General features: G+C 51.2%; 4 protein-coding genes across 4 annotated transcripts in view; all 4 read left to right on the top strand.

The window, feature by feature from the left end:
- LOC139800057 (type II inositol 1,4,5-trisphosphate 5-phosphatase-like) overlaps positions 1–24990 on the top strand; it is a 142810-nt gene that overhangs the window by 110973 nt on the left and 6847 nt on the right.
- On the top strand, positions 5913–6973 carry LOC139800029 (type II inositol 1,4,5-trisphosphate 5-phosphatase-like). Its single transcript, XM_071752701.1, is given in 4 exon segments — positions 5913–6002; positions 6086–6276; positions 6756–6870; positions 6872–6973. Coding segments are annotated over 4 exon segments (498 nt in total).
- On the top strand, positions 12928–13988 carry LOC139800030 (type II inositol 1,4,5-trisphosphate 5-phosphatase-like). The gene is given in 4 exon segments (XM_071752702.1): positions 12928–13017; positions 13101–13291; positions 13771–13885; positions 13887–13988. Coding segments are annotated over 4 exon segments (498 nt in total).
- Positions 19944–21004, top strand: LOC139800034 (type II inositol 1,4,5-trisphosphate 5-phosphatase-like). Its single transcript, XM_071752716.1, is given in 4 exon segments — positions 19944–20033; positions 20117–20307; positions 20787–20901; positions 20903–21004. Coding segments are annotated over 4 exon segments (498 nt in total).

A 24990-nucleotide genomic window follows, 5' to 3' on the forward strand; every position in this document is an offset into this window, starting at 1 on the left:
GGAGAAGGAGGAGAAGAAAAAGGAGGAGGGCTCTTTGGAGAAACAGAAAGGCTTTTCCTTCTTTCCTCTGGCATATGCTTCCCTGGAGGCAGGGTGGGGAAGGAAAAAGACAAAAGTTAAAGACCGGTACATGGAAAAATTTTCCAAGCTTTAGATTTTATCAAAGGCAGTAAGATATGGAATTCTGCTCACCTCACGTTAATCCTGCTCACCTTCTAAAATACAGGTATTTATATTTAACTACATTTTTTGGTTGCTTTGGCACTCAGATGTTTCCCCACGATTTCTCTTGTTCACTTTTTTGGTCAGTTCAGCAAATTCCATACTTTTGCATTAAGAGCTGGTATTGCATATTTCCAAGTTCTTGTCAGCAGAGCTCCCTTTGTACTGGGATCTTTCACCCCCAGCATGAAACTCCTTGGAATTCCTGTGCTCTTTCTAACTCTGGGATCAGGCTCAACAGTTTGGCCCTGTAAAGAAAAGAAATGCAGACACACCTCATCTAAAGCTCACGCATGAAATGACATCTCACTTGTTACTATTTTAAGCAGCAAAAGCCTTTAATCCCCTCCTTTTCCTAACCCAAGGCTTGCTCCAATCAAATACTTTTTCTTTTAAATAACATAACAAGGATGTTCCAAAAAATGCTTGAGCAGTGTTTGGAACTCCACAAACAAAGAATGTCTTCACTTCAGGTTTATTCAGAAAATCCCCTTAGCTAACCAGCCACTTGGAGAAGAGACACAGATACACTTCTCCTCCAAAGCACAATTCAGAGTGAGGGATTAATTGGGTGTCTGAGTCAGTCCCTGGAGAAACTTATCCTGACCATCTCTATATTAAGGATGATTTCATCCCTCATGCATATATATATATATGTTCACTGACTAATGTTAAATGCCACTAACACCCAACCAGAGACTCAGGTCACCAAAACACACAAAGAAGAGATGGTGCCAGCAGAAACATCTTGTTTTTATACAAAATACTAAGAACTGTGACCTGTCATTAAAAAGAGCTTAAGCAAGAAACATTTCCAGTAATACTACAAGACATAAAAATATACATGGACATATTGAGTGTCTATCAGCTAGAAGCAAGAAAATTTTACATTTATAATTCCAGGTCTCCCTCGCATTTTCAAGGGCTCAGCAAGCAACATCGTTGTATAACCTCGGTACTTCACCCCGTAAGAAACAATTCTTAAGAGGAGCAATCATCTCTTTGTTAGGGAACTGCCAAAGTCAAAACATTATCACCTGAGTAACGTCACAAGTCCCCCACACTCTTACCCATTTGTTGGGCAGTTTTTCCTGGAGTGGCCAGGTTCTCCACAACAAAAGCAAACGTAAAACAGTGGAGGTGGAGCCAAGGGATTCTTTTTGTGAGTTTTTGTGGAACGAAAGATAAAAGTGTGCATGTGGCTTTCTTCTTAAACAGCTCTACAGTTTTTCCAGCCTCTTCAAAGAACAGAGGTGACATTATCAACAAGTACTTGGCTGGATAATAGCAGTGGCAAGACTGTATCTTCATGCCTTTGATTTTATCCTCTTCAGATACAAGCGGGGTCAAAGGGAGCAACTGTAAGTTCTTCAGCCCTCCAAACACCTCTCATTCGGGTCAGACACTCATTTGCTTTCTGATGCTTTCATTCACAAAAAACATTTCATTAAACAGCTGTTTCATACACACCTTTTTTGTCTCCGTGGGAACATAATCCGGATCGACAGCTCTGAAATCACTCACATTTACAGGCAGCTTGACAGGCAGTTGACTCATTTGGTAGAACAAAAACAGTTGAAAAAAAGCCCCTCTCATACACGGCCAACCCCCACAGCACTTCACTAGGAACAGACCAAAATTCTACCCTGGCATTTTCTACATTGTCATAAAAACTCAGAAAACTTCCTATGTGCATTGCCTCCATGCTAAGCCAGCCTGCACTAAAGAGGTGAGAATAAATAACAGTTTTGAGCTGCTTTACAATGTGTCCCTTCGTTTTTTCTGAAATATTGCCGTGTTCTCAAAAGCTCAAATGTGTGCATCACTTGGACACTTGCTCTACATTTTAGAATAAAACTTTAGATGAGTATACAGCACCAAGTACACGTTTAGGGGCAGCACCAATGCAGATAAATGCCTCTGGGTGGCTGCCTTCAAACTGATCCTTCTTTGTTTCCCCAGCTTTGTTTCCCCTTTACTTTCTGCAGTGACAGAGGCACGGAGTTTCCACTGGGAAAAGATTTCTCTTGCTTGGGCAGGAACTCCAAGCTACGTTTGCAGAAGCAAGAACCAGCTCCTGTGCATTAGGCCTTCTCTGATCTTTGGAACTTTCAGGAACAGTCATTTCACTGGTGAGCACTGTGCCTTTTCACAAAGGGCAATCACTGCTGCTTGCCCAGACAAACTTACACCTTGCTGAGCAAACGTGCCAGCAGTTCCACAGCACAACACAGCAGTTGTCCCTGTTACAGAAACACTCCTCATTTAACTGGTGCAGACCCACTGAAACGTCCATGACTTACTGACAACTAAATTACTCTGCAGACATTGGGTTTCCAACACAAAATTAACAAAATGTCTCAGAGATGGTGAACAGCTCCTGAAGGGCTTCCTTGTGTCTTCAGGCTGAGGAATACTGCAGGATTACACTGAGGCTGATCAGCTACTCCCCTCCTGTCTTCCCAAGCTTCCCAACAACCCTCTGTAGGATAGGATCCAAACGCAAACATCTTGTAAACTTAAACCAATGACTTCATATTCTTAAAGATCAAAGTTTCGTTCACATCTCAATGGTTATCCAGCTACAGATCACAGCATAAGATTTAAAATAACAAAGCAAAGACTCCTGGGGTTTTATTTTAAAGGATTTGACAAGAAATTCCATATATCTCAATAAGCTGGGCCAGAGAAAGAAGTGCAGAGGAGTCACTGATCTGGTCACAAAAAAATAATCAAAGGGTTTTAACATACCTGTTTTCAAGAAATAAAACCCCATCTGAATTAGAGCAACTGCTACGAATGTGGTTTGGATAAAGGCACTCTGGGAACTACCAGGGTCCCTGGGCCAGCTACACTGACTCACACTCACAGAGAGAGACATTCACGGGCAGAAAGGAATTCAAACTGATCAGTGACAGCATTGCTGATGTCAGATTCAGACTGAGTCGTTTCAGAGCTACAGACAAGAAGCTTTCAAGCTGAAATATGACACACCACTCCATGACCAGCACAGGCTGTATTCTTCACAGGACACACAGACACACTTGATGAATTTCTCCATTCAGCTCTCCTCACAGCTTCTCAACTGCTCAGACCCCACAACTCTGGCTTACTGTAATGCCTCACCCCAGTCTAGTGAAGAAAAAGCAGTTATACCTAAAATCAGGAGGACAAAAATAAAACAGCCCACCACTTAGTGATGTTTATACTGGAAGGACTCTTTTGAAATGCAGAGTTACACATCATATTCCACCCCAGGAGGCAAATCAACATCGAGAGCATTACCAGTCAGGTATTTCCTTGTGTTCCTTATTTGTATTTTAGCAGCAGCAGGACAGTGTTTGCAAAGCTGTGGAAAAATGCTGCCCCTTTTCTCAGTCTCAGTTCCAAGCGGGGGTATCCTGAAGAAAGGCTGAACCTCTGGGAAACGGCAGCAGCATCCAAACCTGAAGTCACCCAGATCCAAACATGTCCTGCAGGCAGAAGGGGAAGAAAGATGACAGAGCTTTTACCCACAAAGGCACTGGGCTCCAATCTTGTGCTGAATGGGTACACTGGGCTGTTGGTATTTTCACGTGCAGACAAACTATTCAACTGAACTGCTTCATCAGATAAAGTCCAAAGATCAAATGCAGAACTGCAGAATACCAACTTGGGCAGCAACAAGACTTTAACTGATGGCAATCTATTCAAGACATTGATGTACTCAGAGGGGCCCAAACAATTTCACCTCAATTATACAGTCTCAGGAAGAAATGCCCAGGTATTTACAGGCACAAAAAGGAATTGTTTCGCTGCACACAGATGTCCTCAAAATGCTTGGGATATGTTGGTTTGAGTCAAAAGTAAGAAACAGTACCAAGTTTAACAATAACAGATTCTCAGGGGGTTTTGGTAACCTTTTATAAAATTAGGGGGAAAAACCCAACTGTGCAAATGATGGCAGTACACAGTTTTGCTATGCTGACTCAAATACATTCTATTTACAACAAAGACTGTGTTTTATTGGAAAATGGATTAAGTTATTGTTTGGGAAATTAATACAAGGGTACACTGTTTGGATGTAAATGCAGGCTGCAGTAGAAAGTGTGAGATTGTGATTTTACATACAGCTTTTGATGTTCCACTCCCTGGCTCCCTTTGCCTTCCAGATGTTCCACTCACTGGCTCTGATTGGCTTCTAGAAGAACCAAAAAAAGGTGATCAGAACTCCAAATAAAGCACCTGTACCCAACCCTAAGTAGGGAAAGCAGAGTATAAACCAGTTCTCTGATGCACAGAGTAAACCATGTTGAAGAGAAAATTCAGTCCCCAAACCCACCTTTTTTTCTTCAAGATGCCCCCCAGCCTGTCACTGCCCAGTGTCCCATCACCCCCAGGCCTTCACTACCCACTGCCAACCCCCAGCAGCCCCCTGGCTCTGCCATGGCTCCCCCAGCAGCCCTGGGCCCATCACTGCCCAATGTCCTTTCACTCTCCCAGACCCTCACCACCCCATGTCCCCCCTGGCCCCCCCAGGCTGCCACCTCCCCGTGTCCCCTCCTGTCAGCAGCCAGCCATGGCAGGACAGCCTCGGGGAGATGCAGTGGGCTTGGTGGTCACAGTTCTATACGTGTATACCGGCCAGTACCTGTCAACTCATCTACAGCAACCCCAAATAGTGGATCGTCTTCCTGTCTAGGCACGTCCACCACTTCGCGTGCCAATCGTTCACACGTATCCGTAAAAAAGAGAAAATTTGAGGGAGACAAAATCAACTTCATTACATTATAGGAATCCTTAGGCAACATATTGTAATTGTCCCAAATAAATCCTAACATCTGTCTAGCTGGTTCAGATTGTATCCCATATTGAGATACTGTCTGACGAAGTTGCGATAACAACTTCCAGGGCAAACTAGTAATTTCTGCAATGACACGACCTGAACCTCCTTGGGTATATACCACAGGCATAGCCAATTCATCCTTTCTGGCCAATCGACTGAAACCTTCTTCATCTCCTTCTGCTTGTAAATTTACTGCCACAGTACGCCAATACTCATCCCTATCTTTTATATACTTTTCATGCTGGGGTGAGCTTTCCTCAGGCAAAGATGACAATACAGGCGGAGCGGACGGTTCAGGCAGAGATTCAACAGATTCCTCTGTCCCCATCCGAACCGTACCTCCTAAATTAACAACTGCTGCAGCACGATGAGTACGCAACTCCTCCTGAACTTCTGAACTCTAATCCTTTAAATAATGGTTGTGCCCCATTTGGGTCTTGTCCAGTTACAGACAATCTTGTGCGAGCTTCCTGAGGGGGTTCTGGTCGACGGGGAGAGCCGGGAGAGCCGTCTGCTGGGGCTGGTGGAGAGCGGCGGGCAACGCGCGTAGGTGCCGGGGACCCGGGGGTACCGGGGGGGTGGAGAGGGAGCGGTGGGGTCACCATCCCGGGGACGCTGAAATGCGGTGCGGGTGTGCGGAAGGATGTGGTTCAGCCCACGAGCCTCCATCCTCCCTTGTTTTTTTAGATTCCCAGTCTGCTTCCAGCAGACATCATTCGCGAACCGAGCTCGCGCCCACGGTGAGATTCGTCTCACGCAACATCTGGCCCAACTGGGCACAGGTGGGGCGAGCACCGTCCGGGCCCATCACCCGGCAAGTCCTGGCACCTGCTGCCTACAGAAACACGTGAGGCTGGTGGGAATCATGCTCCTGTTGTACGTGAGAGAGGATCCAGTGATGAACATCTCCGAGGTGGAAGCTGAGACTATGGGCACTGGGATCATGGGGAAGATGGTAGGAATGGTGGCAACCCTGGGCTGAGGCTCCTCTGTTGTGTGTAAAAGCTCCTGAGCAATTCTTTGTCTTTTATCTTTCAGGGTAACAAAGGTGGTGTTGCCATAAGGTTTAAATTCCGTAACACTACTACTCTGTGCATATTGAATTCTCACCTGGCAGCTCACATAGAGGAATACAAGAGGAGGAACCAGGACTTCCAGGACATCTGCTCTCGGATGCAGTTCCGCCAGTCAGATCCCAACTTGGCCTCTCTCACCATTGCCAAACATGAGTATGCTCCCCCTCTGGCTGTGCCCATCACTCCGTGGGGCAGGGAGAACTTGAGGAACACAGGAGAGTGCCAGGTTCTCCTGGCTGGGATGTGGGAAGGGGTCAGAAATGCTTTACTGGAACCCTGGGGCTGAGGGTGGTCACTGTCCAGGTCTGACAAGTCACTTGCCACCCTGTGCTCTCCCAGCTTTGTTTTATTTTCAAGTGAGGATGTGGCAGCAATGTGCACTGATTTCCCCAGGGGGATTTAATCTCTGGGATATCAGAAGCACCAGTTATCAAGAGGCAGTGACAAGGATGCAGAACGGGAATTAAAAGCAGCAAAAAATAGAAAATAAAGCTTCACTTTCAGGTTTTCACTGCTGCTTGTTGTCTCTGATGGCCAAGCAGACACAGCACCCAGCTGACAGTGTTGGGAGGAGCTGCTGGGTCCTGCCTGTGGCCAGACCGTGCACACTTGTGCTCTGTGTTCTCCTGCAGTGTGATTTTATGGCTGGGTGACCTCAACTATCGTCTGGAGGATCTCGATGTGGCAAAAGTGAAGCAGCTGGTGGAAGAGAAAGCTTTTCCAGAGCTCTGGCAGTATGACCAGGTACTGAATGAGGCAAAGGAATGCAAATGCAGTCTTTGAAGGCTTTACAGAGGGAGAGCTTTCTTTCCAGCCAACACACAAATATGATGCTGGCTGTGATGACTAAAGAGTGGCAGATCTAATGAGTCTAAACAGGAACAGTTCTTAGGTTATTGCTCTTCCTCTCCTTTAGGTCCAGTTTACATCTATTCATCTTGCTTTTCTTCCACTGATGTTTACCAGAACTTTTTCCCAGGAAAAATCCATTGGCTTTCCCCAGGGCTGTACAAAAACAAGGAATTATTTTTGTTAGTTTCTTTTTTGTTGTTGTTGTTGGTTTGGGTTTTTTTCCCTTGGCAAAATTTTGAGCATCTTTTACTTGCTGATACCTTCTCTACCTCCTCAGACCAGCTATATAGAGCCTCTGTACCTCAGATCAGAGCAGCTGGGGTCTGAAATGGAGCATTTGTGCTGTCTGTAGCCGAGTGCATCCTTGTGTAAGTCTGGGTATTGCACTGATTGGATCCAAAGAACAAAAGAAATATTTTCAGCTTTGAAGAAGCAGAAAGCAAAGCATGATACAGAGCTACTTAAGAGCAGACCATTTTGCAACTGCTCAAAGCAGCTCTGGCAAACACAACTTTGGTGGAGACCTGGCTGCAGGCCATGGCAGGAAAACAGAGTCTCTGGGAGAGCAGTGTCTTGCCTTGCTTTGTTCCTCCACCTGAGCTGGGCCTCCTCTGCCCATCCCCAAACGCCCCCTCCAGGACCCCCAAAATGCCCTCTGAACCCCTCAGACTGCACCCATAAACTTGTGCACCTGCAGGTTCTTTAGATGAGCCAAACCTCTTCTTCTCCCCCAGTGGGGGCTCCTTGGCTGTCCCAGGCCCTGCTTTCCCCTGCTGTGGCCTCTGCAATCAGGCAATGAGCACTTCCCAGAGGAGACTGAGGCAAGGAAGTCCTGGAAAACCTCAGCATTCTCAATATCCTCTGGAGCTAGGTCTGACATTTCCTTCAGGAGAGGGCCTACATTTTCCTGGCTTCTCCTTTCATTCCCACCTATGTGCCTCTCAAAGCTTTTCTTATTGCTCTTTCCAACCCCGGCAAGATTCAATCCTACCTGGGATGGATGTGGCTCTCCTGCCCTGCTCCCCAGCTGCTCCGACCACCTCTCTACTCCTCCCAGGGTACGTGCCGTTGCTTCCCCCCCGCCTCTGCATGCTTCCTCCTTCACTTGGAGGGCTTTCAGGAGCTGCTGGCTCATCCCCGCCGCCCTCCTGGAATTTTTCCCCGGCTGCGGGATGGGGAGAGTGGGGAAAGAGCACCTGCCAGCATGGGCCGGGAACCAAGATGTCCGCCGGGCAGCCCCCTGCTTGCCCCGGGACTACAGCTCCCAGCATGCCCCGGGACTACAGCTCCCAGCATGCCCCGGGGCGCTCCTCCTCTCCTGCTGCCTGGGCCCGCCCGACCCCGGGGCTGCCCCGGCCCCGGCCCAGCTGGGAGGGGGAGCAGGAGGAAGGGGATCTGGGCAGGGAGGGAAGGCAGGACAAAGAGTGGTGAGGAGCGGGAGAGAGGTGGAGGGGAAGGGGGCAAAGAGGGAGGAGGAGGGAGGGAGGGAGGGAGGGAGGGAGAGAGAGGAGAAGGGCGGGAAGGAGGAGAGAGGGGGGATGGAGAGAGAGCGGGCCAGGGGCCTGAGAGAGACAGAAAAGGCCCCAGGAGAGGGGAGTGACAGAGGGGTGGGAGAGGGAGCAGGAGAGAGGGGAAAGGGCGAGGGGAGAGGAAGGGAGTGGGGAGGGAGAGGCAGGAAAGGGGAGAGGCTGCAGGAGAGAGAGGGACAATAAGGCCAGGAGAGGAGAGGGAGAGAAAGATGTGGAGACAGAGAGAGAGAGAAACAGCAGTGGCTCTGAGACCCGGCAGGGAGGAATTGGGAAGTGTTGAGAGGGAGACAGCCAGTGAAAGCCCAAAGTTTTGATGGGCAAAGGACAGGGAGGGAGGGATGAAGAGCTGGGGGCAGGGAGCTGGGCAGAGCCCCAGAGGAGCAAGCAGTGATGAGCAGCTGGGCCAGACCCTACCAACCTGGGCTTTCTTTTCAAGGAAGCAAGCTTGTTTTCATTTTTAAGGTTTGATTAGGGACCCTTGGTTTGTGTTCCTGGTTTCTTCAGGTTGATGTTGTTGTTGTTGTGCTGGATTGTGTTGTGTTTTCTGTCTTGAAACCATCATTTCTGGTCTGACACCTCTGGAGCAGGTAGGGCAGTGTGACTGATGGTGTGGTCTTGCATATTTCTAGGGAGTCAGTGGAAATGGTGGTTGGAGCCTTCTGCATCCCTTACCCTTTGATTTCTTGAGTGTAAATCTTGCAGTGGATTTGCTGAGGTGCAAAAAGGAAATGGGAGAGCAGATCTTCCTCACTTACACCCCCCCCCCCTCCCCCATCTGAAGATGAACAGAGAAAATCTCTGGGGCTGTGTTCTTTTATTAAACGTGTGTCAGACACGCAGCGCCAGGGGACTTGTGTGCAGAGATTGGCTGCATGGGCCTGGGGCTTGACCATCATCACCTGGAAGGGAAAAAGGAAAAAAAATGGGTGATGATGGGGGACTTGTTCCCAAGTCTGTTTCTTTCTATATTCTCTTGCACCAAGAGACACCCAGACAGCCTGAGCCATCCCCTCCCTTCACTGTCCCTGTGACCATCAAGCCCACTGCATCTCCCCGAAGCTGTCCTGCCATGGCTGATAGGACACCCTGTGGATCCTTGCAGCCTGATGTCCCCTGAGGGTCACAGTGCCAAGAGCTGAAAAGATGCAATCAGTGGGTTCCCCCAGGGGGTTTTAATTCCCCCCTCTCACCTTGGGGTGACTGACAGCTGCATTTCCTTGTGCTCAGTGTGAAAACCTCTGCCAGGTCCTTGTGCTGTTGGTGTCTGAGCTCCCAGCTGTGAACGTGCCCCCCATTTCAGCAGAAATTCCAGCAAAGCAGATCAGGCTCTTCTTGCCCCCCATTTCCTTAACCACTTGGGGATCAGTTGGCAGCAATCACTCAGTTGCTGAAGCTTTGCTGCTCTAGTTAATAATCTGCTTGCAGCACAGCCTCTGTGGGCAGCTTCTTGTTAGTGTAAAACTACTCTGCTATGGAAATACCTCACCTGGGTAAGTAGGATGCGTAACTGTGCTCCAGCTCCAATTCTTAAGCAGGAAAATGGGATTCATCCAAATGTGTCTCCTGTTTTAGATGATCCTACATCACATCTGTGATCCTCTCCTGCTTAAGGCAGAGCAGAGCTGTTCCTGCATTGGATGGAGCTGGGCAAAGCTCCCCCGTGTCACCTCAATGCCACACGCCCTGCTCCCCCCTCCCACGGGTGTCTCTTTAATGAAAAGATTGCAAAAATATAAAGAGTCCGTGTGTCTGTGATGGGGGGTTCTGGGGAGGCCGGGAGAGCCTGGGTGCTGCAGGAGGACAGCGCTGGCCCTGGCTCCAGGGAGGCTTTCACTCCCCAGTCCTCCTGCGATGCCACCGGCTGGGCAGCTCCTGGGTTGCAGGGATGGGATGGGATGGGATGGGATGGGATGGGATGGGATGGTGTTATGATCCGAGTTATTATTTATATTTTGTTTGAGAGGAAAATTCAGCCACTACTCATAGACAACGCGTGAATTTACGAAAATAATCAGGCTTTATGATTTTAACAAGTTAAAAGGATTTATTTAGGATTTATACAATTAGTTACTTTGGAGAGAAGAGTCATTAAGAAGAGAAAAGAAGGAGAGAGTAATCAAGATGTTATCACCGTCCGCCGGCCCTGGCCTCTGGCTGTAATCGGGTGCATAGGGTCTGTCGCTCCTGCCGCTTCTCTGTCCCGTAGCTTGAAGCCGAAGTGCTGAGGGGGGGGGGAGAAGAAGAGCCGAGCACTTCTCCTTTTTCTCTTGGAGTTTTATACAGCAGAAGGAGTTCTGTCTTTTCATAAATCACTGGCACACAGACTTGCTAGAAATAACACAGATTTTGCCATCTCAAGAACTTCTCTTTTATTTATTATTGTCTTTCAGTCCTTGGTACCCTGCTCAATTTATTACCTTTGTCTGGACCATGTACCAGCAGGCGACTGGATAAGCAGTCTTATCTTTAGGAGCTTGTCAAGCATGATATAAAACAGAAGCTAGTTAAGTTTGGGGGAAAAATCTGTTAATTGAGGATGTTTGGTATATTTTAAAAAGAGCAGAAAAAATACTGATTCAAGAGACATATTTTGTATTTTCAAAGTGTTTACATCAGATGGGATGAGCACAGCCTGGAGGAGGAATTTCTGGAGTCAGAAGGAATTTCTGGAGCCTGCCGGAGGAATTGCTGCAGCCTGGAGGAGGAATTGCTACAGCCTGGAGGAATTTCTGGAGCCTGGAGGAGGAATTTCTGGAGCCCGGAGGAGGAATTTCTGGAGCCTGGAGGAATTGCTGCAGCCTGGAGGAATTGCTGTCTGGCTCCTTCCAGGCTGCCTCATCCTGCTCTGGTGCCTCAAAGCCACAGCCCAGGGTTTGGGCTGAGTTTTTTGTTTCAGGCCCCAGTGGCAGCCTCTCCCCAGCGCCTGGAAATGGGATGAAACCCAGGGGGTTTCTGTCTCAAAAATCCCACCCATTTTTTGTTAAAACGGGACATCTCCTGCTTTCACCAAGAAATCAACCCTCCTGCCCCTCTCCCCTTTCCTCTGGGACCGGGGCGGAGATCGTGCCCCCCCCTTTACCCCTCCGTGCATGGGATGGGAGCTGCTCCCGGTCCCGTTGTCCCGCCAGCCCCCGCCACCACCGCCCCTGTAATAAATACCAGTCGAAATTTTTATTGTTTTGTTGAATGAATCCTTCCCTAGAATGTTTAATTGGGTGTGGTTTGTAATCATAGGATCGGGGTTTTTGTTCGGGTTGTTTGTGGGAAAACATGTTGGGGCATGTCGAAGACCACGAGGCAAGTCCGCAAGACAGAACAAAGAAGCTCTTCCCTTAGCAACGGGATAGAACCTGCGGACCAGGGACCAATACAGAGAGCCCGCGAAAGAGCCTCCAATGAGAAACTAATAAAGGACTAAGAGGGAGGGGGGTTACCGAAAGTATAAAAGGACTGGTTTACCCTATCCAAGGCGCGAACCGTTGGCGGAGGTGTCCTGCCTCGGTCGCCCAGTGCGCTGCTTTGCATATATATCTCTCTCATTTACAATAAAAGTTTTGTTATCGCTAAGACGAGTCAAATGTTTTTAACAGCCCCTCTTCCCGGGGACCGCTCTGCCGGCCCCGCCGCGTCATTCCGTGTCCGGTGCCGCTGGGGGCAAAGGCCGGAGGAACCGGGGCCGGGCAGGAGAAGAGGAGCCCGGGCCGGACCGGGCCGTGTCTGTGCCATTGGCGGGCAGTGCCGTTAGCGGGGGGAGCGGTGGCTCCGCAACGATGCTTTGCGAGAGCTCCGCTGAGCGGCCGGAGTGGGGCGGCCACCGGAACCGGTACCGGTACCGAGGATGGATCAGTTGGTGTCCATCCAGGAGAGCCTGGAGGAGGGGAAGATCTGCCGGATCGTATCCTTTGGCTCGGTCGCGATGGTGCGTACGGGGGGCGGCCCCGGGGGTCCCGTCTGGTTCCGTCTCTTCCCGTCTGATCCCGTCCGGTCCTGTCTGGTCCCGTCCTTCCTTGACCCTCGGCCCAGGCGGTGCAGGGGGTTCTGGTCTCCCGGGGAGAGCCGGGAGAGCCGTCTGCTGGGGCTGGTGGAGAGCGGCGGGCAACGCGCGTAGGTGCCGGGGACCCGGGGGTACCGGGGGGGTGGAGAGGGAGCGGTGGGGTCACCATCCCGGGGACGCTGAAATGCGGTGCGGGTGTGCGGAAGGATGTGGTTCAGCCCACGAGCCTCCATCCTCCCTTGTTTTTTTAGATTCCCAGTCTGCTTCCAGCAGACATCATTCGCGAACCGAGCTCGCGCCCACGGTGAGATTCGTCTCACGCAACATCTGGCCCAACTGGGCACAGGTGGGGCGAGCACCGTCCGGGCCCATCACCCGGCAAGTCCTGGCACCTGCTGCCTACAGAAACACGTGAGGCTGGTGGGAATCATGCTCCTGTTGTACGTGAGAGAGGATCCAGTGATGAACATCTCCGAGGTGGAAGCTGAGACTATGGGCACTGGGATCATGGGGAAGATGGTAGGAATGGTGGCAACCCTGGGCTGAGGCTCCTCTGTTGTGTGTAAAAGCTCCTGAGCAATTCTTTGTCTTTTATCTTTCAGGGTAACAAAGGTGGTGTTGCCATAAGGTTTAAATTCCGTAACACTACTACTCTGTGCATATTGAATTCTCACCTGGCAGCTCACATAGAGGAATACAAGAGGAGGAACCAGGACTTCCAGGACATCTGCTCTCGGATGCAGTTCCGCCAGTCAGATCCCAACTTGGCCTCTCTCACCATTGCCAAACATGAGTATGCTCCCCCTCTGGCTGTGCCCATCACTCCGTGGGGCAGGGAGAACTTGAGGAACACAGGAGAGTGCCAGGTTCTCCTGGCTGGGATGTGGGAAGGGGTCAGAAATGCTTTACTGGAACCCTGGGGCTGAGGGTGGTCACTGTCCAGGTCTGACAAGTCACTTGCCACCCTGTGCTCTCCCAGCTTTGTTTTATTTTCAAGTGAGGATGTGGCAGCAATGTGCACTGATTTCCCCAGGGGGATTTAATCTCTGGGATATCAGAAGCACCAGTTATCAAGAGGCAGTGACAAGGATGCAGAACGGGAATTAAAAGCAGCAAAAAATAGAAAATAAAGCTTCACTTTCAGGTTTTCACTGCTGCTTGTTGTCTCTGATGGCCAAGCAGACACAGCACCCAGCTGACAGTGTTGGGAGGAGCTGCTGGGTCCTGCCTGTGGCCAGACCGTGCACACTTGTGCTCTGTGTTCTCCTGCAGTGTGATTTTATGGCTGGGTGACCTCAACTATCGTCTGGAGGATCTCGATGTGGCAAAAGTGAAGCAGCTGGTGGAAGAGAAAGCTTTTCCAGAGCTCTGGCAGTATGACCAGGTACTGAATGAGGCAAAGGAATGCAAATGCAGTCTTTGAAGGCTTTACAGAGGGAGAGCTTTCTTTCCAGCCAACACACAAATATGATGCTGGCTGTGATGACTAAAGAGTGGCAGATCTAATGAGTCTAAACAGGAACAGTTCTTAGGTTATTGCTCTTCCTCTCCTTTAGGTCCAGTTTACATCTATTCATCTTGCTTTTCTTCCACTGATGTTTACCAGAACTTTTTCCCAGGAAAAATCCATTGGCTTTCCCCAGGGCTGTACAAAAACAAGGAATTATTTTTGTTAGTTTCTTTTTTGTTGTTGTTGTTGGTTTGGGTTTTTTTCCCTTGGCAAAATTTTGAGCATCTTTTACTTGCTGATACCTTCTCTACCTCCTCAGACCAGCTATATAGAGCCTCTGTACCTCAGATCAGAGCAGCTGGGGTCTGAAATGGAGCATTTGTGCTGTCTGTAGCCGAGTGCATCCTTGTGTAAGTCTGGGTATTGCACTGATTGGATCCAAAGAACAAAAGAAATATTTTCAGCTTTGAAGAAGCAGAAAGCAAAGCATGATACAGAGCTACTTAAGAGCAGACCATTTTGCAACTGCTCAAAGCAGCTCTGGCAAACACAACTTTGGTGGAGACCTGGCTGCAGGCCATGGCAGGAAAACAGAGTCTCTGGGAGAGCAGTGTCTTGCCTTGCTTTGTTCCTCCACCTGAGCTGGGCCTCCTCTGCCCATCCCCAAACGCCCCCTCCAGGACCCCCAAAATGCCCTCTGAACCCCTCAGACTGCACCCATAAACTTGTGCACCTGCAGGTTCTTTAGATGAGCCAAACCTCTTCTTCTCCCCCAGTGGGGGCTCCTTGGCTGTCCCAGGCCCTGCTTTCCCCTGCTGTGGCCTCTGCAATCAGGCAATGAGCACTTCCCAGAGGAGACTGAGGCAAGGAAGTCCTGGAAAACCTCAGCATTCTCAATATCCTCTGGAGCTAGGTCTGACATTTCCTTCAGGAGAGGGCCTACATTTTCCTGGCTTCTCCTTTCATTCCCACCTATGTGCCTCTCAAAGCTTTTCTTATTGCTCTTTCCAACCCCGGCAAGATTCAATCCTACCTGGGATGGATGTGGCTCTCCTGCCCTGCTCCCCAGCTGCTCCGACCACCTCTCTACTCCTCCCAGGGTACGTGCCGTTGCTTCCCCCCCGCCTCTGCATGCTTCCTCCTTCACTTGGAGGGCTTTCAGGAGCTGCTGGCTCATCCCCGCCGCCCTCCTGGAATTTTTCCCCGGCTGCGGGATGGGGAGAGTGGGGAAAGAGCACCTGCCAGCATGGGCCGGGAACCAAGATGTCCGCCGGGCAGCCCCCTGCTTGCCCCGGGACTACAGCTCCCAGCATGCCCCGGGACTACAGCTCCCAGCATGCCCCGGGGCGCTCCTCCTCTCCTGCTGCCTGGGCCCGCCCGACCCCGGGGCTGCCCCGGCCCCGGCCCAGCTGGGAGGGGGAGCAGGAGGAAGGGGATCTGGGCAGGGAGGGAAGGCAGGACAAAGAGTGGTGAGGAGCGGGAAAGAGGTGGAGGGGAAGGGGGCAAAGAGGGAGGAGGAGGGAGGGAGGGAGGGAGGGAGGGAGAGAGAGGAGAAGGGCGGGAAGGAGGAGAGAGGGGGGATGGAGAGAGAGCGGGCCAGGGGCCTGAGAGAGACAGAAAAGGCCCCAGGAGAGGGGAGTGACAGAGGGGTGGGAGAGGGAGCAGGAGAGAGGGGAAAGGGCGAGGGGAGAGGAAGGGAGTGGGGAGGGAGAGGCAGGAAAGGGGAGAGGCTGCAGGAGAGAGAGGGACAATAAGGCCAGGAGAGGAGAGGGAGAGAAAGATGTGGAGACAGAGAGAGAGAGAAACAGCAGTGGCTCTGAGACCCGGCAGGGAGGAATTGGGAAGTGTTGAGAGGGAGACAGCCAGTGAAAGCCCAAAGTTGTGATGGGCAAAGGACAGGGAGGGAGGGATGAAGAGCTGGGGGCAGGGAGCTGGGCAGAGCCCCAGAGGAGCAAGCAGTGATGAGCAGCTGGGCCAGACCCTACCAACCTGGGCTTTCTTTTCAAGGAAGCAAGCTTGTTTTCATTTTTAAGGTTTGATTAGGGACCCTTGGTTTGTGTTCCTGGTTTCTTCAGGTTGATGTTGTTGTTGTTGTGCTGGATTGTGTTGTGTTTTCTGTCTTGAAACCATCATTTCTGGTCTGACACCTCTGGAGCAGGTAGGGCAGTGTGACTGATGGTGTGGTCTTGCATATTTCTAGGGAGTCAGTGGAAATGGTGGTTGGAGCCTTCTGCATCCCTTACCCTTTGATTTCTTGAGTGTAAATCTTGCAGTGGATTTGCTGAGGTGCAAAAAGGAAATGGGAGAGCAGATCTTCCTCACTTACACCCCCCCCCCCTCCCCCATCTGAAGATGAACAGAGAAAATCTCTGGGGCTGTGTTCTTTTATTAAACGTGTGTCAGACACGCAGCGCCAGGGGACTTGTGTGCAGAGATTGGCTGCATGGGCCTGGGGCTTGACCATCATCACCTGGAAGGGAAAAAGGAAAAAAAATGGGTGATGATGGGGGACTTGTTCCCAAGTCTGTTTCTTTCTATATTCTCTTGCACCAAGAGACACCCAGACAGCCTGAGCCATCCCCTCCCTTCACTGTCCCTGTGACCATCAAGCCCACTGCATCTCCCCGAAGCTGTCCTGCCATGGCTGATAGGACACCCTGTGGATCCTTGCAGCCTGATGTCCCCTGAGGGTCACAGTGCCAAGAGCTGAAAAGATGCAATCAGTGGGTTCCCCCAGGGGGTTTTAATTCCCCCCTCTCACCTTGGGGTGACTGACAGCTGCATTTCCTTGTGCTCAGTGTGAAAACCTCTGCCAGGTCCTTGTGCTGTTGGTGTCTGAGCTCCCAGCTGTGAACGTGCCCCCCATTTCAGCAGAAATTCCAGCAAAGCAGATCAGGCTCTTCTTGCCCCCCATTTCCTTAACCACTTGGGGATCAGTTGGCAGCAATCACTCAGTTGCTGAAGCTTTGCTGCTCTAGTTAATAATCTGCTTGCAGCACAGCCTCTGTGGGCAGCTTCTTGTTAGTGTAAAACTACTCTGCTATGGAAATACCTCACCTGGGTAAGTAGGATGCGTAACTGTGCTCCAGCTCCAATTCTTAAGCAGGAAAATGGGATTCATCCAAATGTGTCTCCTGTTTTAGATGATCCTACATCACATCTGTGATCCTCTCCTGCTTAAGGCAGAGCAGAGCTGTTCCTGCATTGGATGGAGCTGGGCAAAGCTCCCCCGTGTCACCTCAATGCCACACGCCCTGCTCCCCCCTCCCACGGGTGTCTCTTTAATGAAAAGATTGCAAAAATATAAAGAGTCCGTGTGTCTGTGATGGGGGGTTCTGGGGAGGCCGGGAGAGCCTGGGTGCTGCAGGAGGACAGCGCTGGCCCTGGCTCCAGGGAGGCTTTCACTCCCCAGTCCTCCTGCGATGCCACCGGCTGGGCAGCTCCTGGGTTGCAGGGATGGGATGGGATGGGATGGGATGGGATGGGATGGGATGGTGTTACGATCCGAGTTATTATTTATATTTTGTTTGAGAGGAAAATTCAGCCACTACTCATAGACAACGCGTGAATTTACGAAAATAATCAGGCTTTATGATTTTAACAAGTTAAAAGGATTTATTTAGGATTTATACAATTAGTTACTTTGGAGAGAAGAGTCATTAAGAAGAGAAAAGAAGGAGAGAGTAATCAAGATGTTATCACCGTCCGCCGGCCCTGGCCTCTGGCTGTAATCGGGTGCATAGGGTCTGTCGCTCCTGCCGCTTCTCTGTCCCGTAGCTTGAAGCCGAAGTGCTGAGGGGGGGGGGGGAGAAGAAGAGCCGAGCACTTCTCCTTTTTCTCTTGGAGTTTTATACAGCAGAAGGAGTTCTGTCTTTTCATAAATCACTGGCACACAGACTTGCTAGAAATAACACAGATTTTGCCATCTCAAGAACTTCTCTTTTATTTATTATTGTCTTTCAGTCCTTGGTACCCTGCTCAATTTATTACCTTTGTCTGGACCATGTACCAGCAGGCGACTGGATAAGCAGTCTTATCTTTAGGAGCTTGTCAAGCATGATATAAAACAGAAGCTAGTTAAGTTTGGGGGAAAAATCTGTTAATTGAGGATGTTTGGTATATTTTAAAAAGAGCAGAAAAAATACTGATTCAAGAGACATATTTTGTATTTTCAAAGTGTTTACATCAGATGGGATGAGCACAGCCTGGAGGAGGAATTTCTGGAGTCAGAAGGAATTTCTGGAGCCTGCCGGAGGAATTGCTGCAGCCTGGAGGAGGAATTGCTACAGCCTGGAGGAATTTCTGGAGCCTGGAGGAGGAATTTCTGGAGCCCGGAGGAGGAATTTCTGGAGCCTGGAGGAATTGCTGCAGCCTGGAGGAATTGCTGTCTGGCTCCTTCCAGGCTGCCTCATCCTGCTCTGGTGCCTCAAAGCCACAGCCCAGGGTTTGGGCTGAGTTTTTTGTTTCAGGCCCCAGTGGCAGCCTCTCCCCAGCGCCTGGAAATGGGATGAAACCCAGGGGGTTTCTGTCTCAAAAATCCCACCCATTTTTTGTTAAAACGGGACATCTCCTGCTTTCACCAAGAAATCAACCCTCCTGCCCCTCTCCCCTTTCCTCTGGGACCAGGGCGGAGATCGTGCCCCCCCCTTTACCCCTCCGTGCATGGGATGGGAGCTGCTCCCGGTCCCGTTGTCCCGCCAGCCCCCGCCACCACCGCCCCTGTAATAAATACCAGTTGAAATTTTTATTGTTTTGTTGAATGAATCCTTCCCTAGAATGTTTAATTGGGTGTGGTTTGTAATCATAGGATCGGGGTTTTTGTTCGGGTTGTTTGTGGGAAAACATGTTGGGGCATGTCGAAGACCACGAGGCAAGTCCGCAAGACAGAACAAAGAAGCTCTTCCCTTAGCAACGGGACAGAACCTGCGGACCAGGGACCAATACAGAGAGCCCGCGAAAGAGCCTCCAATGAGAAACTAATAAAGGACTAAGAGGGAGGGGGGTTACCGAAAGTATAAAAGGACTGGTTTACCCTATCCAAGGCGCGAACCGTTGGCGGAGGTGTCCTGCCTCGGTCGCCCAGTGCGCTGCTTTGCATATATATCTCTCTCATTTACAATAAAAGTTTTGTTATCGCTAAGACGAGTCAAATGTTTTTAACAGCCCCTATTCCCGGGGACCGCTCTGCCGGCCCCGCCGCGTCATTCCGTGTCCGGTGCCGCTGGGGGCAAAGGCCGGAGGAACCGGGGCCGGGCAGGAGAAGAGGAGCCCAGGCCGGACCGGGCCGTGTCTGTGCCATTGGCGGGCAGTGCCGTTAGCGGGGGGAGCGGTGGCTCCGCAACGATGCTTCGCGAGAGCTCCGCTGAGCGGCCGGAGTGGGGCGGCCACCGGAACCGGTACCGGTACCGAGGATGGATCAGTTGGTGTCCATCCAAGAGAGCCTGGAGGAGGGGAAGATCTGCCGGATCGTATCCTTTGGCTCGGTCGCGATGGTGCGTACGGGGGGCGGCCCCGGGGGTCCCGTCTGGTTCCGTCTCTTCCCGTCTGATCCCGTCCGGTCCTGTCTGGTCCCGTCCTTCCTTGACCCTCGGCCCAGGCGGTGCAGGGGGTTCTGGTCGACGGGGAGAGCCGGGAGAGCCGTCTGCTGGGGCTGGTGGAGAGCGGCGGGCAACGCGCGTAGGTGCCGGGGACCCGGGGGTACCGGGGGGGTGGAGAGGGAGCGGTGGGGTCACCATCCCGGGGACGCTGAAATGCGGTGCGGGTGTGCGGAGGGATGTGGTTCAGCCCACGAGCCTCCATCCTCCCTTGTTTTTTTAGATTCCCAGTCTGCTTCCAGCAGACATCATTCGCGAACCGAGCTCGCGCCCACGGCGAGATTCGTCTCACGCAACATCTGGCCCAACTGGGCACTGGTGGGGCGAGCACCGTCCGGGCCCATCACCCGGCAAGTCCTGGCACCTGCTGCCTACAGAAACACGTGAGGCTGGTGGGAATCATGCTCCTGTTGTACGTGAGAGAGGATCCAGTGATGAACATCTCCGAGGTGGAAGCTGAGACTATGGGCACTGGGATCATGGGGAAGATGGTAGGAATGGTGGCAACCCTGGGCTGAGGCTCCTCTGTTGTGTGTAAAAGCTCCTGAGCAATTCTTTGTCTTTTATCTTTCAGGGTAACAAAGGTGGTGTTGCCATAAGGTTTAAATTCCATAACACTACTACTCTGTGCATATTGAATTCTCACCTGGCAGCTCACATAGAGGAATACAAGAGGAGGAACCAGGACTTCCAGGACATCTGCTCTCGGATGCAGTTCCGCCAGTCAGATCCCAACTTGGCCTCTCTCACCATTGCCAAACATGAGTATGCTCCCCCTCTGGCTGTGCCCATCACTCCGTGGGGCAGGGAGAACTTGAGGAACACAGGAGAGTGCCAGGTTCTCCTGGCTGGGATGTGGGAAGGGGTCAGAAATGCTTTACTGGAACCCTGGGGCTGAGGGTGGTCACTGTCCAGGTCTGACAAGTCACTTGCCACCCTGTGCTCTCCCAGCTTTGTTTTATTTTCAAGTGAGGATGTGGCAGCAATGTGCACTGATTTCCCCAGGGGGATTTAATCTCTGGGATATCAGAAGCACCAGTTATCAAGAGGCAGTGACAAGGATGCAGAACGGGAATTAAAAGCAGCAAAAAATAGAAAATAAAGCTTCACTTTCAGGTTTTCACTGCTGCTTGTTGTCTCTGATGGCCAAGCAGACACAGCACCCAGCTGACAGTGTTGGGAGGAGCTGCTGGGTCCTGCCTGTGGCCAGACCGTGCACACTTGTGCTCTGTGTTCTCCTGCAGTGTGATTTTATGGCTGGGTGACCTCAACTATCGTCTGGAGGATCTCGATGTGGCAAAAGTGAAGCAGCTGGTGGAAGAGAAAGCTTTTCCAGAGCTCTGGCAGTATGACCAGGTACTGAATGAGGCAAAGGAATGCAAATGCAGTCTTTGAAGGCTTTACAGAGGGAGAGCTTTCTTTCCAGCCAACACACAAATATGATGCTGGCTGTGATGACTAAAGAGTGGCAGATCTAATGAGTCTAAACAGGAACAGTTCTTAGGTTATTGCTCTTCCTCTCCTTTAGGTCCAGTTTACATCTATTCATCTTGCTTTTCTTCCACTGATGTTTACCAGAACTTTTTCCCAGGAAAAATCCATTGGCTTTCCCCAGGGCTGTACAAAAACAAGGAATTATTTTTGTTAGTTTCTTTTTTGTTGTTGTTGTTGGTTTGGGTTTTTTTCCCTTGGCAAAATTTTGAGCATCTTTTACTTGCTGATACCTTCTCTACCTCCTCAGACCAGCTATATAGAGCCTCTGTACCTCAGATCAGAGCAGCTGGGGTCTGAAATGGAGCATTTGTGCTGTCTGTAGCCGAGTGCATCCTTGTGTAAGTCTGGGTATTGCACTGATTGGATCCAAAGAACAAAAGAAATATTTTCAGCTTTGAAGAAGCAGAAAGCAAAGCATATTACAGAGCTACTTAAGAGCAGACCATTTTGCAACTGCTCAAAGCAGCTCTGGCAAACACAACTTTGGTGGAGACCTGGCTGCAGGCCATGGCAGGAAAACAGAGTCTCTGGGAGAGCAGTGTCTTGCCTTGCTTTGTTCCTCCACCTGAGCTGGGCCTCCTCTGCCCATCCCCAAACGCCCCCTCCAGGACCCCCAAAATGCCCTCTGAACCCCTCAGACTGCACCCATAAACTTGTGCACCTGCAGGTTCTTTAGATGAGCCAAAGCTCTTCTTCTCCCCCAGTGGGGGCTCCTTGGCTGTCCCAGGCCCTGCTTTCCCCTGCTGTGGCCTCTGCAATCAGGCAATGAGCACTTCCCAGAGGAGACTGAGGCAAGGAAGTCCTGGAAAACCTCAGCATTCTCAATATCCTCTGGAGCTAGGTCTGACATTTCCTTCAGGAGAGGGCCTACATTTTCCTGGCTTCTCCTTTCATTCCCACCTATGTGCCTCTCAAAGCTTTTCTTATTGCTCTTTCCAACCCCGGCAAGATTCAATCCTACCTGGGATGGATGTGGCTCTCCTGCCCTGCTCCCCAGCTGCTCCGACCACCTCTCTACTCCTCCCAGGGTACGTGCCGTTGCTTCCCCCCCGCCTCTGCATGCTTCCTCCTTCACTTGGAGGGCTTTCAGGAGCTGCTGGCTCATCCCCGCCGCCCTCCTGGAATTTTTCCCCGGCTGCGGGATGGGGAGAGTGGGGAAAGAGCACCTGCCAGCATGGGCCGGGAACCAAGATGTCCGCCGGGCAGCCCCCTGCTTGCCCCGGGACTACAGCTCCCAGCATGCCCCGGGACTACAGCTCCCAGCATGCCCCGGGGCGCTCCTCCTCTCCTGCTGCCTGGGCCCGCCCGACCCCGGGGCTGCCCCGGCCCCGGCCCAGCTGGGAGGGGGAGCAGGAGGAAGGGGATCTGGGCAGGGAGGGAAGGCAGGACAAAGAGTGGTGAGGAGCGGGAAAGAGGTGGAGGGGAAGGGGGCAAAGAGGGAGGAGGAGGGAGGGAGGGAGGGAGGGAGGGAGAGAGAGGAGAAGGGCGGGAAGGAGGAGAGAGGGGGGATGGAGAGAGAGCGGGCCAGGGGCCTGAGAGAGACAGAAAAGGCCCCAGGAGAGGGGAGTGACAGAGGGGTGGGAGAGGGAGCAGGAGAGAGGGGAAAGGGCGAGGGGAGAGGAAGGGAGTGGGGAGGGAGAGGCAGGAAAGGGGAGAGGCTGCAGGAGAGAGAGGGACAATAAGGCCAGGAGAGGAGAGGGAGAGAAAGATGTGGAGACAGAGAGAGAGAGAAACAGCAGTGGCTCTGAGACCCGGCAGGGAGGAATTGGGAAGTGTTGAGAGGGAGACAGCCAGTGAAAGCCCAAAGTTTTGATGGGCAAAGGACAGGGAGGGAGGGATGAAGAGCTGGGGGCAGGGAGCTGGGCAGAGCCCCAGAGGAGCAAGCAGTGATGAGCAGCTGGGCCAGACCCTACCAACCTGGGCTTTCTTTTCAAGGAAGCAAGCTTGTTTTCATTTTTAAGGTTTGATTAGGGACCCTTGGTTTGTGTTCCTGGTTTCTTCAGGTTGATGTTGTTGTTGTTGTGCTGGATTGTGTTGTGTTTTCTGTCTTGAAACCATCATTTCTGGTCTGACACCTCTGGAGCAGGTAGGGCAGTGTGACTGATGGTGTGGTCTTGCATATTTCTAGGGAGTCAGTGGAAATGGTGGTTGGAGCCTTCTGCATCCCTTACCCTTTGATTTCTTGAGTGTAAATCTTGCAGTGGATTTGCTGAGGTGCAAAAAGGAAATGGGAGAGCAGATCTTCCTCACTTACACCCCCCCCCCCTCCCCCATCTGAAGATGAACAGAGAAAATCTCTGGGGCTGTGTTCTTTTATTAAACGTGTGTCAGACACGCAGCGCCAGGGGACTTGTGTGCAGAGATTGGCTGCATGGGCCTGGGGCTTGACCATCATCACCTGGAAGGGAAAAAGGAAAAAAAATGGGTGATGATGGGGGACTTGTTCCCAAGTCTGTTTCTTTCTATATTCTCTTGCACCAAGAGACACCCAGACAGCCTGAGCCATCCCCTCCCTTCACTGTCCCTGTGACCATCAAGCCCACTGCATCTCCCCGAAGCTGTCCTGCCATGGCTGATAGGACACCCTGTGGATCCTTGCAGCCTGATGTCCCCTGAGGGTCACAGTGCCAAGAGCTGAAAAGATGCAATCAGTGGGTTCCCCCAGGGGGTTTTAATTCCCCCCTCTCACCTTGGGGTGACTGACAGCTGCATTTCCTTGTGCTCAGTGTGAAAACCTCTGCCAGGTCCTTGTGCTGTTGGTGTCTGAGCTCCCAGCTGTGAACGTGCCCCCCATTTCAGCAGAAATTCCAGCAAAGCAGATCAGGCTCTTCTTGCCCCCCATTTCCTTAACCACTTGGGGATCAGTTGGCAGCAATCACTCAGTTGCTGAAGCTTTGCTGCTCTAGTTAATAATCTGCTTGCAGCACAGCCTCTGTGGGCAGCTTCTTGTTAGTGTAAAACTACTCTGCTATGGAAATACCTCACCTGGGTAAGTAGGATGCGTAACTGTGCTCCAGCTCCAATTCTTAAGCAGGAAAATGGGATTCATCCAAATGTGTCTCCTGTTTTAGATGATCCTACATCACATCTGTGATCCTCTCCTGCTTAAGGCAGAGCAGAGCTGTTCCTGCATTGGATGGAGCTGGGCAAAGCTCCCCCGTGTCACCTCAATGCCACACGCCCTGCTCCCCCCTCCCACGGGTGTCTCTTTAATGAAAAGATTGCAAAAATATAAAGAGTCCGTGTGTCTGTGATGGGGGGTTCTGGGGAGGCCGGGAGAGCCTGGGTGCTGCAGGAGGACAGCGCTGGCCCTGGCTCCAGGGAGGCTTTCACTCCCCAGTCCTCCTGCGATGCCACCGGCTGGGCAGCTCCTGGGTTGCAGGGATGGGATGGGATGGGATGGGATGGGATGGGATGGGATGGTGTTATGATCCGAGTTATTATTTATATTTTGTTTGAGAGGAAAATTCAGCCACTACTCATAGACAACGCGTGAATTTACGAAAATAATCAGGCTTTATGATTTTAACAAGTTAAAAGGATTTATTTAGGATTTATACAATTAGTTACTTTGGAGAGAAGAGTCATTAAGAAGAGAAAAGAAGGAGAGAGTAATCAAGATGTTATCACCGTCCGCCGGCCCTGGCCTCTGGCTGTAATCGGGTGCATAGGGTCTGTCGCTCCTGCCGCTTCTCTGTCCCGTAGCTTGAAGCCGAAGTGCTGAGGGGGGGGGGGGAGAAGAAGAGCCGAGCACTTCTCCTTTTTCTCTTGGAGTTTTATACAGCAGAAGGAGTTCTGTCTTTTCATAAATCACTGGCACACAGACTTGCTAGAAATAACACAGATTTTGCCATCTCAAGAACTTCTCTTTTATTTATTATTGTCTTTCAGTCCTTGGTACCCTGCTCAATTTATTACCTTTGTCTGGACCATGTACCAGCAGGCGACTGGATA

Source organism: Heliangelus exortis, chromosome 9, assembly GCF_036169615.1.
Source record: "Heliangelus exortis chromosome 9, bHelExo1.hap1, whole genome shotgun sequence".
NCBI classification, from domain to species: Eukaryota; Metazoa; Chordata; class Aves; order Apodiformes; family Trochilidae; genus Heliangelus; species Heliangelus exortis.